General features: G+C 35.4%; 1 protein-coding gene across 2 annotated transcripts in view; it reads right to left on the reverse strand.

Annotated features, from left to right (window-relative positions):
• EIF5B (eukaryotic translation initiation factor 5B) overlaps nucleotides 1–13,169 on the reverse strand; it is a 102,309-nt gene that overhangs the window by 9,442 nt on the left and 79,698 nt on the right. For both annotated transcript variants that reach the window (XM_037807470.1, XM_037807469.1), the window contains exons 11-17: nucleotides 12,267–12,374; nucleotides 11,969–12,079; nucleotides 8,664–8,731; nucleotides 7,943–8,084; nucleotides 2,694–2,825; nucleotides 1,563–1,745; nucleotides 1,277–1,438 (exon numbers count right to left, since the gene is read on the reverse strand). In XM_037807470.1, the coding sequence (XP_037663398.1) occupies nucleotides 1,277–1,438; nucleotides 1,563–1,745; nucleotides 2,694–2,825; nucleotides 7,943–8,084; nucleotides 8,664–8,731; nucleotides 11,969–12,079; nucleotides 12,267–12,374 (906 nt within the window). The remainder of the gene's footprint in view (nucleotides 1–1,276; nucleotides 1,439–1,562; nucleotides 1,746–2,693; nucleotides 2,826–7,942; nucleotides 8,085–8,663; nucleotides 8,732–11,968; nucleotides 12,080–12,266; nucleotides 12,375–13,169) is intronic.

Below are 13,169 nucleotides of genomic sequence, written 5' to 3' on the forward strand. Positions count from 1 at the left end.
AAGTCAATGTTAAAATTAAGTACTCCTGTTTCTCAAGATGCCACAGAAAAAGTAAAGTCAAGTGAGAGTAGGAGACGACATTGCAGCACAGATAAACCAACAAAAGACTAGTATCCTGAATATATAAAGAACTCAAATAAATCTGTAGGAAGGATAGGCAGTACAGGAGTAAAAATGGGCATTTCACAAAGGAAGAAATTTAAATGGCTAATGAACACATAAAACAATGACAAACCATATTAACAATCAAGGAAATTCAAAATTAAATAGCAAAGAGCTACATCCCCACTGGGAAGGCAAGAATTTAATAACATGATAGCATCAAAGAGCTGGTGGAGATGTGAAACAATGAGAACTTTAAAAATACTGCAGATGAAAGGGTATAAACAGTTATAACCACACTGGTATGTTCACCCCACTGTGGATAGTGTGACCTCATCTAGTAAACCTGGAGAGAAGCGTAATCAGTGACTCAGCAATTACACTCCTAGGTGGACACTGTGGAGAGACTCACACGACTGGACCAAGAGCTAATATGAGAAGGTTCACAGCAGCAGCAATAAAAATAACAAAAATTAAAATCCGGGAATAGCCTACACTTGCCATCAACAAGAGAAGAAGAGACAAATCATGCCCTATTGATACAACGGAACACTACACAACAATGGAAATGAACCAACTACAGCTAAATGCAACAAGGAGGATAAATCTTGAGGTTATTTTTTTTACTGCAAGAAGCCGAATACAAAGGAATACCCTGAGAATAACTGCCTTTATATAAGGTCTAAACATAGGTATTAAAACTATAGAAAAGAAAGGAAGTATGTTTATCATTATCATAAAACTAAGGCAGTGGGGGGAGCTATGATCAGGAAGAGGCAAGAAAGCAGCTTCTGGGGGTAGCAGTGCCATTCTGATTCTTGATCAGGTGGGTTTATGTCCTAACAATTTATTATATTTTTCACCTATGTTTTATGGATTTTCAATATGAAATGTTTTATTTCCCAATAAAAAATGTTAACAAAAAACTAGTTGGCAGCATAGAACCAAAACACTGTACTTCAATTTGTACCAACAGCCTTGTCTGGTAACCAGGTGCTTTCACTCCAGGTGAGGACTGTACTTTTAAATGATGACATCTAAATAGGATGGGGAAAGTGAGCGACGTGTGTAATGTGTGTTAAGCTAAGTGGTTCTCAAAGTGAGGAAGCAACCTCAGCAGAACTTCTAACACACCGTACAACCCACATGTGCAAACATAACCACCTCTGCTTACCTTCACACGTAATTCCTTCATAGGAGGAGGTAACAGGAGGCCTCGAATCTGAGTTACTATGGGCCCTTCTACTCCAGGAACAATGATGGTATCTCCTTCCTTCAAACGCCCATTGATCAATATTACATCTATCGTGGTGCCCATTCCTGGGAGAGCTTTAACCTAAGAGACATTATTGCAAAGGGAGGGAAACACATGCTATGATGTACCACATTCATTAAACCTAAAATCAGTGAATATCCCCACCCAAGGAACCCTCTACAAAATAAGGAAAGACGATGATTACCTCCATCACCTGAGCTCTCAGCGATTCACAGTGTGCAAGTCTCTTGCTCAACATTGTTTGCGTTAACTCGACAAGAAGGTGTATCAGACTTCCCATGCCGTCACCAGTATGTGCAGAGGTAGGTACCAAGGACACAAAAGTACGGGGATCTTTATTCTCATAAAACAGAGCGGCATTCAAGCCCTAGGTACGCAAAAAGCAAAGTCATTCCAAAATGCCAGGCAGTGGAAGATGGTATCCAGAATAGGAATGACAAACTAGAAGCTAAATGAACAAATGGCTGATCATTCTGAAGCTCCTCAAAAATATTCAAGAAACGATCATGTATATTCTGCAGGTAATAATTACAGAAACGTTTCTTTCCAAGGCAACTGAGATTTTTAAATTAAAACATTCAAACTGCAAGGAAATCTGTGAAATTTCGACTCTGATATTAAAAAGAAAAAGGGATAAGGAAAAAGGAAAAAACAAAATAAAACACTACCAAACTGGACTAATAAGGGAACAGAACCAGTATTAATGGAAATGTGGACTTCATTATAATGATAATTGTGCCGGTTTGAATGTATTGTGTCCCCCAAATGCCATTGTCTTTGTAGTTTCGTGGGGCAGACGTTTTGGTGATGATTGGATTTGCTTGGAATGTGCCCCACCCAGCTGTGGGTAATGATTCTGATGAGATGTTCCCATGGAGGCATGGCCCCGCCCATTCAGGGTGGGCCTTGATCACTGGAGCTATATAAATGAGCTGACTCAGGGGGAGGAAACGGAGTGCAGCTGTGAGTGATGTTTTGGAGAGGAGCAAGCTTGCTAGAGAGGAACGTCCTGGGAGAAAGCCGTTTTGAGGCCAGAGCTTTGGAGGAGATGCCAGCTGCCTTCCTAGTTAGCAGAGGTTTTCCAGACACCATTGGCCATCCTCCGGTGGAGGTACTCGATTGCTGATGTGTTACCTTGGATGCTTTGTGGACTTAAGACTGTAACTGTGTAGCGAAATAAACCCCCGTTTTATAAAAGCCTATCCATCTCTGATGTTTTGCATTCTGCAGCATTAGCAAACTAGAACAATAATGTAAGAGAAGAAAAAATGTTCTGTGACACACAGGCTTTTTAAAGAGGAGAAAGATGGCTCACCTGTTGTGCGAATTCTACAATAATAGCTTTTGCTCGCTCCTCAAATTCATCTTTTGTATTCTTTTTCTGCTTCTTTAAAGTAGCTGCCACATCAGAGTCGGGGCTCTTTTTCCAATCATACAACCTATCAATCTGGAAAAGTTTCTTCATGAGAAACATCTCTAAAATATTCACAACACTGAGAACATTTAATGAGATTAACAACTTCAGAAAATCCTAATGTATATTATACATACATACATATATATATATATATCCAGAAAACTAATAATTACTCAGATTTTATTGTACTAAAAGTCCCTTAAAGCATGTTTAAGTGCATCCCTTCTTAAATTAGAAACTGCTTAGATACCATGTTGCCCCTGTCAGCTTCCACCAAGTTCATGAGAGACTGCCATTTGTTTGAAACCTGAGATGCTAAAATTATCCTAGGATGACTAATGCAGTATGTACTCAGAATGGTGAAATGGTTAGAATGTATGGCCAGTAGGCTTGTATGTCAAGGTTAAAGGAAGCTCTTCAGACTGAATGAAAATGATATGGAAAGCAAACTTGGATCTACACAAAGACATGGAGAACATCAAAATGGTAAATGTGGGTAAAAGCAGACTTGTTTTCACATTTTTTAAAATTGCTTTAAAAGACAGCTGACTAAAGCAAAAATTATAATGAATTGTAGGTTTCTAATATAGAGAAGTAAAATGTATGAGAACAAAAGCATAAAGGCACAAAAGATAGGAGATAAAGAGAAGTATACTGTTGTAAGGTTCTTACAATATATAGAAAGGGGTAATAGTATTATTTGAATGTAGAAAGGGATTCATCACTGATACATCAGTGATACAAAATGTGCATATTGCAAGACCTAGAGCAACCACTAAGAAATAAAGCAAACACATAGCTAATAATCCAATAGTGGCCATAAAATAAAATATAGTGGAATGCAATTAACCCAAAACACAGGAAAAATAAGAAGGAAAGAATAAATTTGAGATGAGTTAAGTAGAAAAAAATAACAGTAGAGTCCAATTAAATATAACTATATTAACAATATACATTAAATGTAAATGGTCTAGACACTCCAAATACTGTCCTGGCTAAAAAGACAAAGATCCAATTACATACTGCCTACAAGATATGCATTCTAAAAATAAAGACACAAAGCCATGAAAAGTGAAAGAAGCCATGCAAATAATATTGATAAGAAAGCTAGAGTGGCTAACATTAATATTATATTAGACAAAGCAGACATCAGAATAAGTTCTATTAACAGGGATAAAGACAGACTTTGTAATGATGAAATAAGATCAACTCATCAAGAAGAAACAATAATCTTAATTGTCTATGCACCTGATTTTCAAATAATATGAAGCAAAAGTGACAGAACTGAAAAGAGAAACAGACAAATCCACAATTACAGTTGGAGATTTCAATAATCCACCCTCAGTAACTGATACAACTGGCAGACCAAAAATCAGTAAGGATACAGAAGAACTGAATAACACTATCAACCTACTTGACCTAAATGATGTTTATAGAGCATCTGCCCAACAAAAAGCAGAAAAGACCTTCTTTTCAAGTGAAAACAAGAGATCATATGTTGGGCCATAAAACAAACTGCTATAAATTTAAAAGAAATGAAATCATTCAGGGTGCGTTCTCTGACTGCAATGGAATTCAATTAGAAATCAATAATAATAATATATCTGGAAAATCCCAAATATTTAGAATTAAACAGCATTCCTCTAAATAATGCATAGGTCAAAGAAAAAAATCAGAAATCAGAGAATACTTTGACCTCAATACTAATAAAAACACAACATATCAAGTAGTGCTTAGAAGGAAATTAGTACCTATAAATGCTTATTTTAGAAAAGAAAAAAGATCTGAACTCTAACCTTCCACGTAAGAAATGTGAAAAAGAGCAAATGAAACTGAAAGCAAGTAGAGGGAAGGAAATGATATAATTAACAATGAAAATCAATGAAATGGAAAATGGACAAATAACAGAGACTATCAATAAAACCAAATACTGGTTCTTTGAAAGACTAATTAAATTTGATAAACCTCTGGCTAGAATGATCAAGAAATAAAAAGATAAAACACAGACTCGAACAGATAGTTGCACACTGATGTTCACAGAGGCATTATTCACAATTGCCAAAGGATGGAAGCAACCCAAGTGTCCATCAATCAATGAATGGATAAACAAAATGTGGTATATACATACAATGGAATACTATTCAGCATTAAAAAGGAATGAAGTTCTGATTCATGCCACAACATGGATAAACCTTGAAGACATCATGTTGAGTGAAATAAGCCAGACACAAAAGGATAAATATCATGTGATATCACTGATATAAAATAATTTGAATAAGCAAACTCAGAGTCAGAATCTGGAAAACAGGTTACCAGGGGCTACTTGGGGTAGGGAATGGAGGGTTAATGCTTAATTCGTACAGAATTTCTATTGGGGTTGATTGTACAGTTTTGGTGATGGTAGGACAACATTGTGAATTAGTAACAACATTGAATTATTTAAGTGAATGTGGTTAAAAGGGGAAAATTTAGGTCATATATATGTTCCTAGAATAAAAATTTAAAAACATAGACCTGCACAACATAATCATCCCTATTGCAAACAATGGACTATAGTTAATAGTACAATTATAAAAATGTTCTTTCATGAATTATAACAAATGTACCTAACTAATGGTAGGTTTAATAATAGGGTGGGATATAAGAACTCTATATTTTATTTATTTTATGCATGATACTTCAGTAAACCTATAACTTCCCTAACAGAAAAATTATTAATAAAACCTCCTGGAGATAATTTTTCAAAAAAACTTTCTCATAAAGTAAATTCCAGGCTGACATAGCTTTTCTGGTGATTTCTATCAAACATTTGAAGAAATAATACCATTCCAATGCAAACTGTTTCAAAAAACCATCAAGGAGTAAATACTTCTCAAATCATGAGGCCAATGTTACTCTGATAGCAAATCCAAAAAAAAAGACTAAGAAAATGAAACTACATAACAGTATCACTCATGGACACAAAAATCTTCCACAAAATATCAGGAAATCAAATCCACAACAGAGGAAAAAGATAACACATCATGACCACGTGCAATTTACTCTAGTAATGCGAGGCTGGTTTATCATTTTAAAAAAACCAAGTAATTCATGTTGTTAATAGAATAAAGGCAAAAAGCCACATGAACATCTCAGGAAGTGCAGAAAAAGCATTTGACAAACATCAACAATTCATGATTAAAACACCACCACTACCACCACTCTCGGCACCCCATGAGAGTGGATGCAGGGAATATCCTCAACCTGGTAAGATGCACATGCCAAAATAAACCTACAGCTGACAACATACTTACCGGTGAAAGAATGAAATGAAAAAATTCCCCCAAGATGGGGAAAAAGGCAAGAATGTCTACATTCATCACCTCTATTCAGAGCTGTTCTAAAAGGTCTAGTTAGTGCAATAAGGCAACAAAAAAATTTAAAAAATACAGATAAGGAGGAAAGTCTATTTGCAGTCAACATAATTGTGTACACAAAAAATCCCAAGGAACTATTTAAAAAAAAAAAAGTTACTAGGCCTAATCAATGAAATGTTTAACAAGGTCACAAGACACAAAGTCAATATATTATATAACAGCAGCAAACAATTAGAAATTCAAATTAAAAAAAAAATGCTATTTAAATAGCATCAAACTCATGAAATACTTAAGGATAAATTTAGAAAAATTATGTCCAACATGTGGACAACGTAACCACAAATACTGCTAACGGAAGGTAAAGCTAAATAAATTTAGAGATACACTCTAAATTACAAATGTTCACTCGTCAGAACACTCAATCAATTCTTCCGATATTTATCTACAGATAAAATGCTATCCCAGTGAAAATCTCACAGGGCTTTATGTAGAAATAAACAGGATGATTCTAAATCTTACATAGAAATTCAAGGACCAAAAATAGCCAAAACAATTTTGAGGAAAAAAAAACAAATCTGAGGACTTACAACTACCTGCTTTCAAGACTTAACTATGAAGCTATAATAAGCAAGACAGGCTGGTACTGGCACAAGGCCAGACATACAGGTCACTGAAACAGAAGATCAAGTTTAGAAACAGACACACAGATACAACTATACGGTCAATTAATTTTCAACTGGGATTACAAGGTAATGAGGAAAGGTATAACCTTTTCAACAAATAGTGCTGAAATAACTGATTATCTATATGGAAAAAAGTGACCTTCAGCCCCTATTCCATGCCATACACAAAAATTTAAACATGGATCTAAATTAAGAGTTAAAACTATTGAAAGTCTAGAAACACTGGAGAAAATTTTCACAGACATGTGGAAAGAAAAGATGACTTATATAGAACATAAAAAAAACACAAATCATAATTTAAAAGCACATAAATTAGATTTTGCAAAAATTAGAAATTTCTGGTCTTCAACACACACCATTAAGAAAATGAAAAAGTCCCAGGCTACAAGCAAATATTTCCAATACACAAAATTGGCAAAGGACCTATATTAACAGATAGAAAGAACTCTTAAAACTCAGTAAGACAACAATCTAATAAAAATGAGCAAAGGATTTTGAACAGACTCTTGGAAAAATTTGGCAGTTTCTCTTAAAGTTGAACATGCACACACCATATGACACGGCAATACTATTCCTATGTATTTATAATAAGGGAAATGAAAACAAACGTCTACACAGACTTGTATAGCAATATTCAGCCACTTTATTAATAAATAATCTGAAAATGTAATCAATCCAAATGTGTTTCAACAGGTGAATAGATAAACGAAGTGTGGTATTATCTAAACAATGTAATACTCAGTAATAAAAAGGAACAACCCTATGATACATGAAAGTCATAAATCAATAATAACATGAGTAGAGAAAGATGCCCCACTCAAAGATTACACACTGTACAATTATGTGAAATTCTAAAACAGGCAAAACTAGCCTGCAGTGACAGAAAGCAGATCAGTATTTGCCTGGGGCTAGAGGGAAGGGAGGCAAATTGACTGCAAAGGAGCATTAGGGAACTTTCTGGGGATATGGAAATGGTCTATATTTTGAATGGTGGTGGTTATATGTGTGTATAAATGTAACAATACACATTGAACTGCATATTTAGCATGGGTGTGTTCTACTATATTTAAGTTACATTACAATTAAATCTTTCAGAAGAAGAACTTACCTTATTGAGTGCAACAATGAAGGGGCATTTTTTAGATTTCAGAAGGTTGATAGATTCAATTGTCTGCGGCTCCAAACCATGCATAATATCAACAACTAAAATGGCAATATCACAAAGAGAGCTTCCTCTGTTTCTCAGATTACTGTTGAAAACACGGAAATATGTACAAACAGAAAATCTTGAAATTAATACTTTTTCTAAGACAAACTGTTTCACTGTCTTTGTAAAAGCTAAATAAAAAGAACAAAATTGGGGGACATGCATGAAATTGTTAAAGTGCCATTATTCCTTAACTTGCCAAATGCTTATCTGACACACATAGTGAACTGACATCAGTTGGAATGAGTTAGTCCCATAAGTTACTCCAATATTTCTGCCAATTTTACTGACAATTTTGTGGCCAAGAGACAAAATTATAATTTTCCACTGTAATAAGTTTCACAGGAGATTTACCAGATATGTACTAGGATTTGCTCTGCATTCCATATTAAGGAGGTGCTCTTTCAAAGCACAAAAGCCTTCCCTCTATAAAAAACAAGTATCCAAATAAAACACTACTATAGCAAAGAGGCACAGATGAGGACTGGCAGCCAGAGGGACCCAACGTCTCACAAGTGCTACAGCAAGGTCAATGACTGACCGTACTTCTCACCCACTGAGCTTCTAGACCCGAGGGTATGAAGCCATCTGCATGATCACAGAAGACTCAAATTGTTCTTACCTGAAAGACTCATGCCCAGGGGTGTCTATAATCAGCATTCCTGGAATCCGAACATTCTCTCTATCAAACTAGAAATAGTGGGGGAAAAGTGCAGAGCTTACGGAAGCCAGAACAAAAAGTTTCTTTTTAAAACAGTCTGCCATAAAAACTCAAACATATCAGCACTCCTTTTTCCAAATAAACTTTTAAAACAGTGAGTCAACAAGCAAAGCATAAAAAACTTTTATCAACATCAGGAGTTTTGCAGAAAAAAAAAAAAAACTGAAATGAGAAAATAGCCTCTTTCTTTAAGTCACAAAACTAAAATGTAGCATAAGTTTGAGCCAATTATTAGTGAGAGATGATATAAATGACAGTCATCTGAGAGTGATTATATGTAAGAAGCGGATATTCAAGATATTTCACAACATTTGGAAAATTTATCTGGTCCAATTTTAAAGTGAGTCTAAACTCTCAGAAATATCTCAAAGTGTGTTTTAAAGAACATCTGCCACTTTGACCTAAATTTTAAAGAATAAATTCATACTCTGCTTTATCTAAGTCATGTCATAAATACCTGATTTTCTGAACAAAAGTGTATAAATGAATGTGAACACTACAACAGGACTCAGTTTGACATTCTCTTTTAACCTAAAAAGTAGTATTAACCAACAAGTTACATACATACATACCCCCAAACAAAACAAAACTGAAACCCTTTACAATGCTCATTTATATTTTTCATCAATCTTCAAATGATTTGTCAAAATTCTATCTCCTGATCTAGGCCAAAATGATTCAAAGGTAAAATGTTTCAAATTTCCATTCTGAAGGTCTTAAATCAACGTTTAGTGACTACCATATATATTTTCATTTCAGTGTCTTGAATACAAACATAAAGAATTACGATCATTTGTCATATAAAGATTATCCCAAGAACTTTAATACAGGCCTAATAAAATCTTGCTCTTTAACACTGTTCTAAAATATTACATGAGACTTCAAGTTCTGGCAACATGGTGGATAAACTGATACGAACTCTTCAGTTACCAATACATAGAAATGGTAGATGAAATACAACCAAAATAAATTCTAAATCATACAGTCTGGCCCAAAAGGAAACTCCCCGAGTACTAGAAAGAAATGAAGAGAGAACACGGAGCCTGAGAAGTTGGCATCCTAGGCCTTGGGGGCCCTAAGGGACCAAGAGAGGGCAGTGTGACTTCTAACATGTAGGAGCTGGGGCTAATTATTCAGACAGGACAGAATTCCTGGCCTGGGGCCCATGTGAAGCAGGGAGCTGGAACTGTGCCTCCTGCATAAAAAGCAGGACCCGGATGTCCTAGATCACTTCCAGGTGATTTCCTAACGACAGCTTCCCAGTGAGTCAACAGCAAAGCCTCCTCCCTGGGCAACTTCCCAGGACCTGTCCAGGAATGCAGATGGGACCCCAGCTGGCTGTCCAGCAAATCGACAGAAAGCCCAGGGGACAGCTTCCTAGCCAGTCTACTGGAGCTTCAGCAGGTGGGTCTCTGCCTCCAGCCTTACCCTGTGACTGTGGACCAGCTCTGGCCTAGGAAAGCCCAGAGTACTTTTCCACTAACCAGTGGGCCTCAACCACTCCTTTCCAGTGAGGTCTGAATCCCAGCCTTGAAAAGAATTCTGTCCTCTGAATTGGGCCCTTTGCTGGATACCTCCCTTCAACTTTAGGGTATCCTTTAGGATTGTCTTTTCCTCCCCTCTTACCCAATCCACCGTTAGTCCAGTTCCCTTAATAATCTTTTATACCAGTCTTCCTTGTTCAAATAACTGTGTCATTTCTTTCTCCTGATTTGATTACATTCTAATTACAACTGTTACAATAAAACAAAACAAAGGAGAGAGAATGAATGGAAAGAGCATACACAAAAATTTTAAAAACTGTTCGAGTAATCAGGCAGGTGGTAGTGTAGGTACTGCTATTCTGAGACTGTCATGTACGTAATATGGGGTACAGCAAATAAGTAATTATATGATATCCTAATTCTATCAACCTCAGTGTACTTGAGATGCAGGATTCTCAATGTAGGGGGAAAAGAGAAATACAGATAAAATTAAGAAGAGGCTAAGTAAATACTTCAAGTCCTAAATATGAACTGAAAGTATCAGTATGACCAATGAGGAATTTAATCTTTACACAGACACACACACGCATGCACACTTTTTAATTTCCTAGCTCTGTCCACTCCCCAGTGTCCAGACTGTGGGCTGAAAGCCAATTTCCATGAAAACTAATCTGGATTTCTTGAAGAAATGACCATTTCAGGCCTGGGGTAAAGATGTGTGAGTTGAGCCTGGAACATCATGTTAAGCCACATAGCATGGATGCAAGGAAGACTAATACTATGATAATTGAATCCAAAACACGCAGCAGCCAACCACCAGGCAAAGATGCGATTCTCTCAGCATCAGTAATACAACTGAAAAGGGGTGAAAAACAGCAAATATGTTTAAATCCATTTAGCGTTCATAATAATACAAAACAAAACAAAAGTGGCCACTGTTTACTTTAAAAGTTGGTAAATAAAGATACAGGATCAGGCATTTATTCTGCCTTTCCTATACATATTACCACTGAGTAGTCAAACAATTGAGGAGGCATAGTTTGTCTATAGAAGAAATCCAATAAATAAAGGAAGATGGATGATAGAACTGGAATATCACCATTCTGTCACCACTAATACATTAAAAAATAATAATGAGGATCATCACCATGAAAGTTACACTTGGGTGGAAGAAGAGGGTTTTGATTGGGAAGGGACATGTGGAGAGCCTCTGAGGTAGCTGACATTCTATCTCTTAACATAGGTGACACTTTAAAGGGTGTCTGTACTATAATGATTGATTCATTAAGCTTTACATTTGTCTTACATGATTTTCTCTGTTATCCCAAACAATTTAGAGAAAAAAGAGAGATAAGAAAAATGTAATCAATTTAACATAAAAAAGGAGTGGAAGACCAAACAGAATTTTTAAAGATGGAGATATATAGTCAAAGTCTTAGAACAAGGAGGGGAATGAGACGCTTTAACTTCGGAACTGTGGTTACCTCTGGGAGAGAGAAAAGGAACTGGTAAGTAAGGGCTCCTACAATATGTAATGCTTTTTCTTAAAAAGAAAGATCTAAAGCAAAGTAACGCTTTATGTTATTTACATATTAACCTATGTTAATTCTGAATGGTGAGCATATAGGTATCTGACATACAAAGCTTTTTCTGTTTGAAATACCTTGTATCTTAACTTTGTCTTAGAAATGAAAACACCCGTAAGAAATACAGTGTACTTACATTTTTAATCATCTTAGTTTGTTCATTAATAGCTTCAAGAGGAACATTAGTAGCCCCGATTTGCTGTGTTATACCACCTGCTTCACCATCCTGCACATGGGTGTGACGGAGCTGTAAAAAGACAGCAAATTCAGATTTGTATTTTGAAATAGATAAAGATGAAGCAAAAGTAACAAAAATTGCCTATATATGCTTTAGCTTTTATTAGCTTTTTAAAAAACCTAATTAGAAAGTTAGGTATTTCAGAAAATTAAAAATTAGCTATGTAAAGTTATGTCAATTCATAAAACATTCTCACCTTATCCAGAATTTTTGTCTTCCCTGTGTCTACATGTCCAAGTACACAGATAACAGGGGCTCTTAGCTTTTCTGTATTTACATTTTTACTATGCTCAAGTCTCCGTTTCTAGAAATGAAGAAACAGTCACAAAAATTAAATATTATTTCAAGCCCTCACTATCATTTAACAGAATGCCACAGCCTGCTTTCAAGTTCTATATTGACATGACTACATGTAATTAATTTTATAATGTAAACTTTACAATCTAAATCCTATCGCAGCTACCGTGAACAAGGAGAAACCTGTTTAAAAGAGATTTCAGAATTCCACTATTAAATGTGAACAAGAATGGTGTAGATTTGGCTCAAACTTTCTGAACACCTTTGTATATAGCTAATTCAACAGAATATAATCAATTTGATTTTCAGTCATACTTACCATACAGTACAGTACAGTCTATTAAATTTTTAAAAAATTTGTTAGAACCTAAAATTTTTATATAGTTTCTTAAAGGAATTTATTTCAAACTTTTATCTAGTGTACAAATGCTATTAAACCTCCTCAGTTAGGAGCCTATTAAGTCTCTGCTTAAATAAATCCAATGACATTCACTGCCATCCCAAGACATTACCACTTCCAGGTACACCAATAATTCTGAGAAAAGCTTTTCCTTGAACCAAAATGTTTTCTCTGCAGCATTTACCTAAATATTTCAGTTTTCTGATAACCAAACAAAAATACCTGCCAGGATATATACAGTCCTTCTTCAAAATGACAACCTTTCAAGTACAGTAAAACTGGTATGCAAATGAGGTAGACTTTCATCAAAATCCTGAAGTAATGTCATTTACAAAACCATTTACTAGTTAAAATCCATTTTTATATGTGTCCTTTACTTTCATTTCTAGCACTAAACACTGG

The sequence above is a fragment of the Choloepus didactylus genome, chromosome 17, assembly GCF_015220235.1.
Source record: "Choloepus didactylus isolate mChoDid1 chromosome 17, mChoDid1.pri, whole genome shotgun sequence".
In the NCBI taxonomy this organism is placed as follows: domain Eukaryota; kingdom Metazoa; phylum Chordata; class Mammalia; order Pilosa; family Megalonychidae; genus Choloepus; species Choloepus didactylus.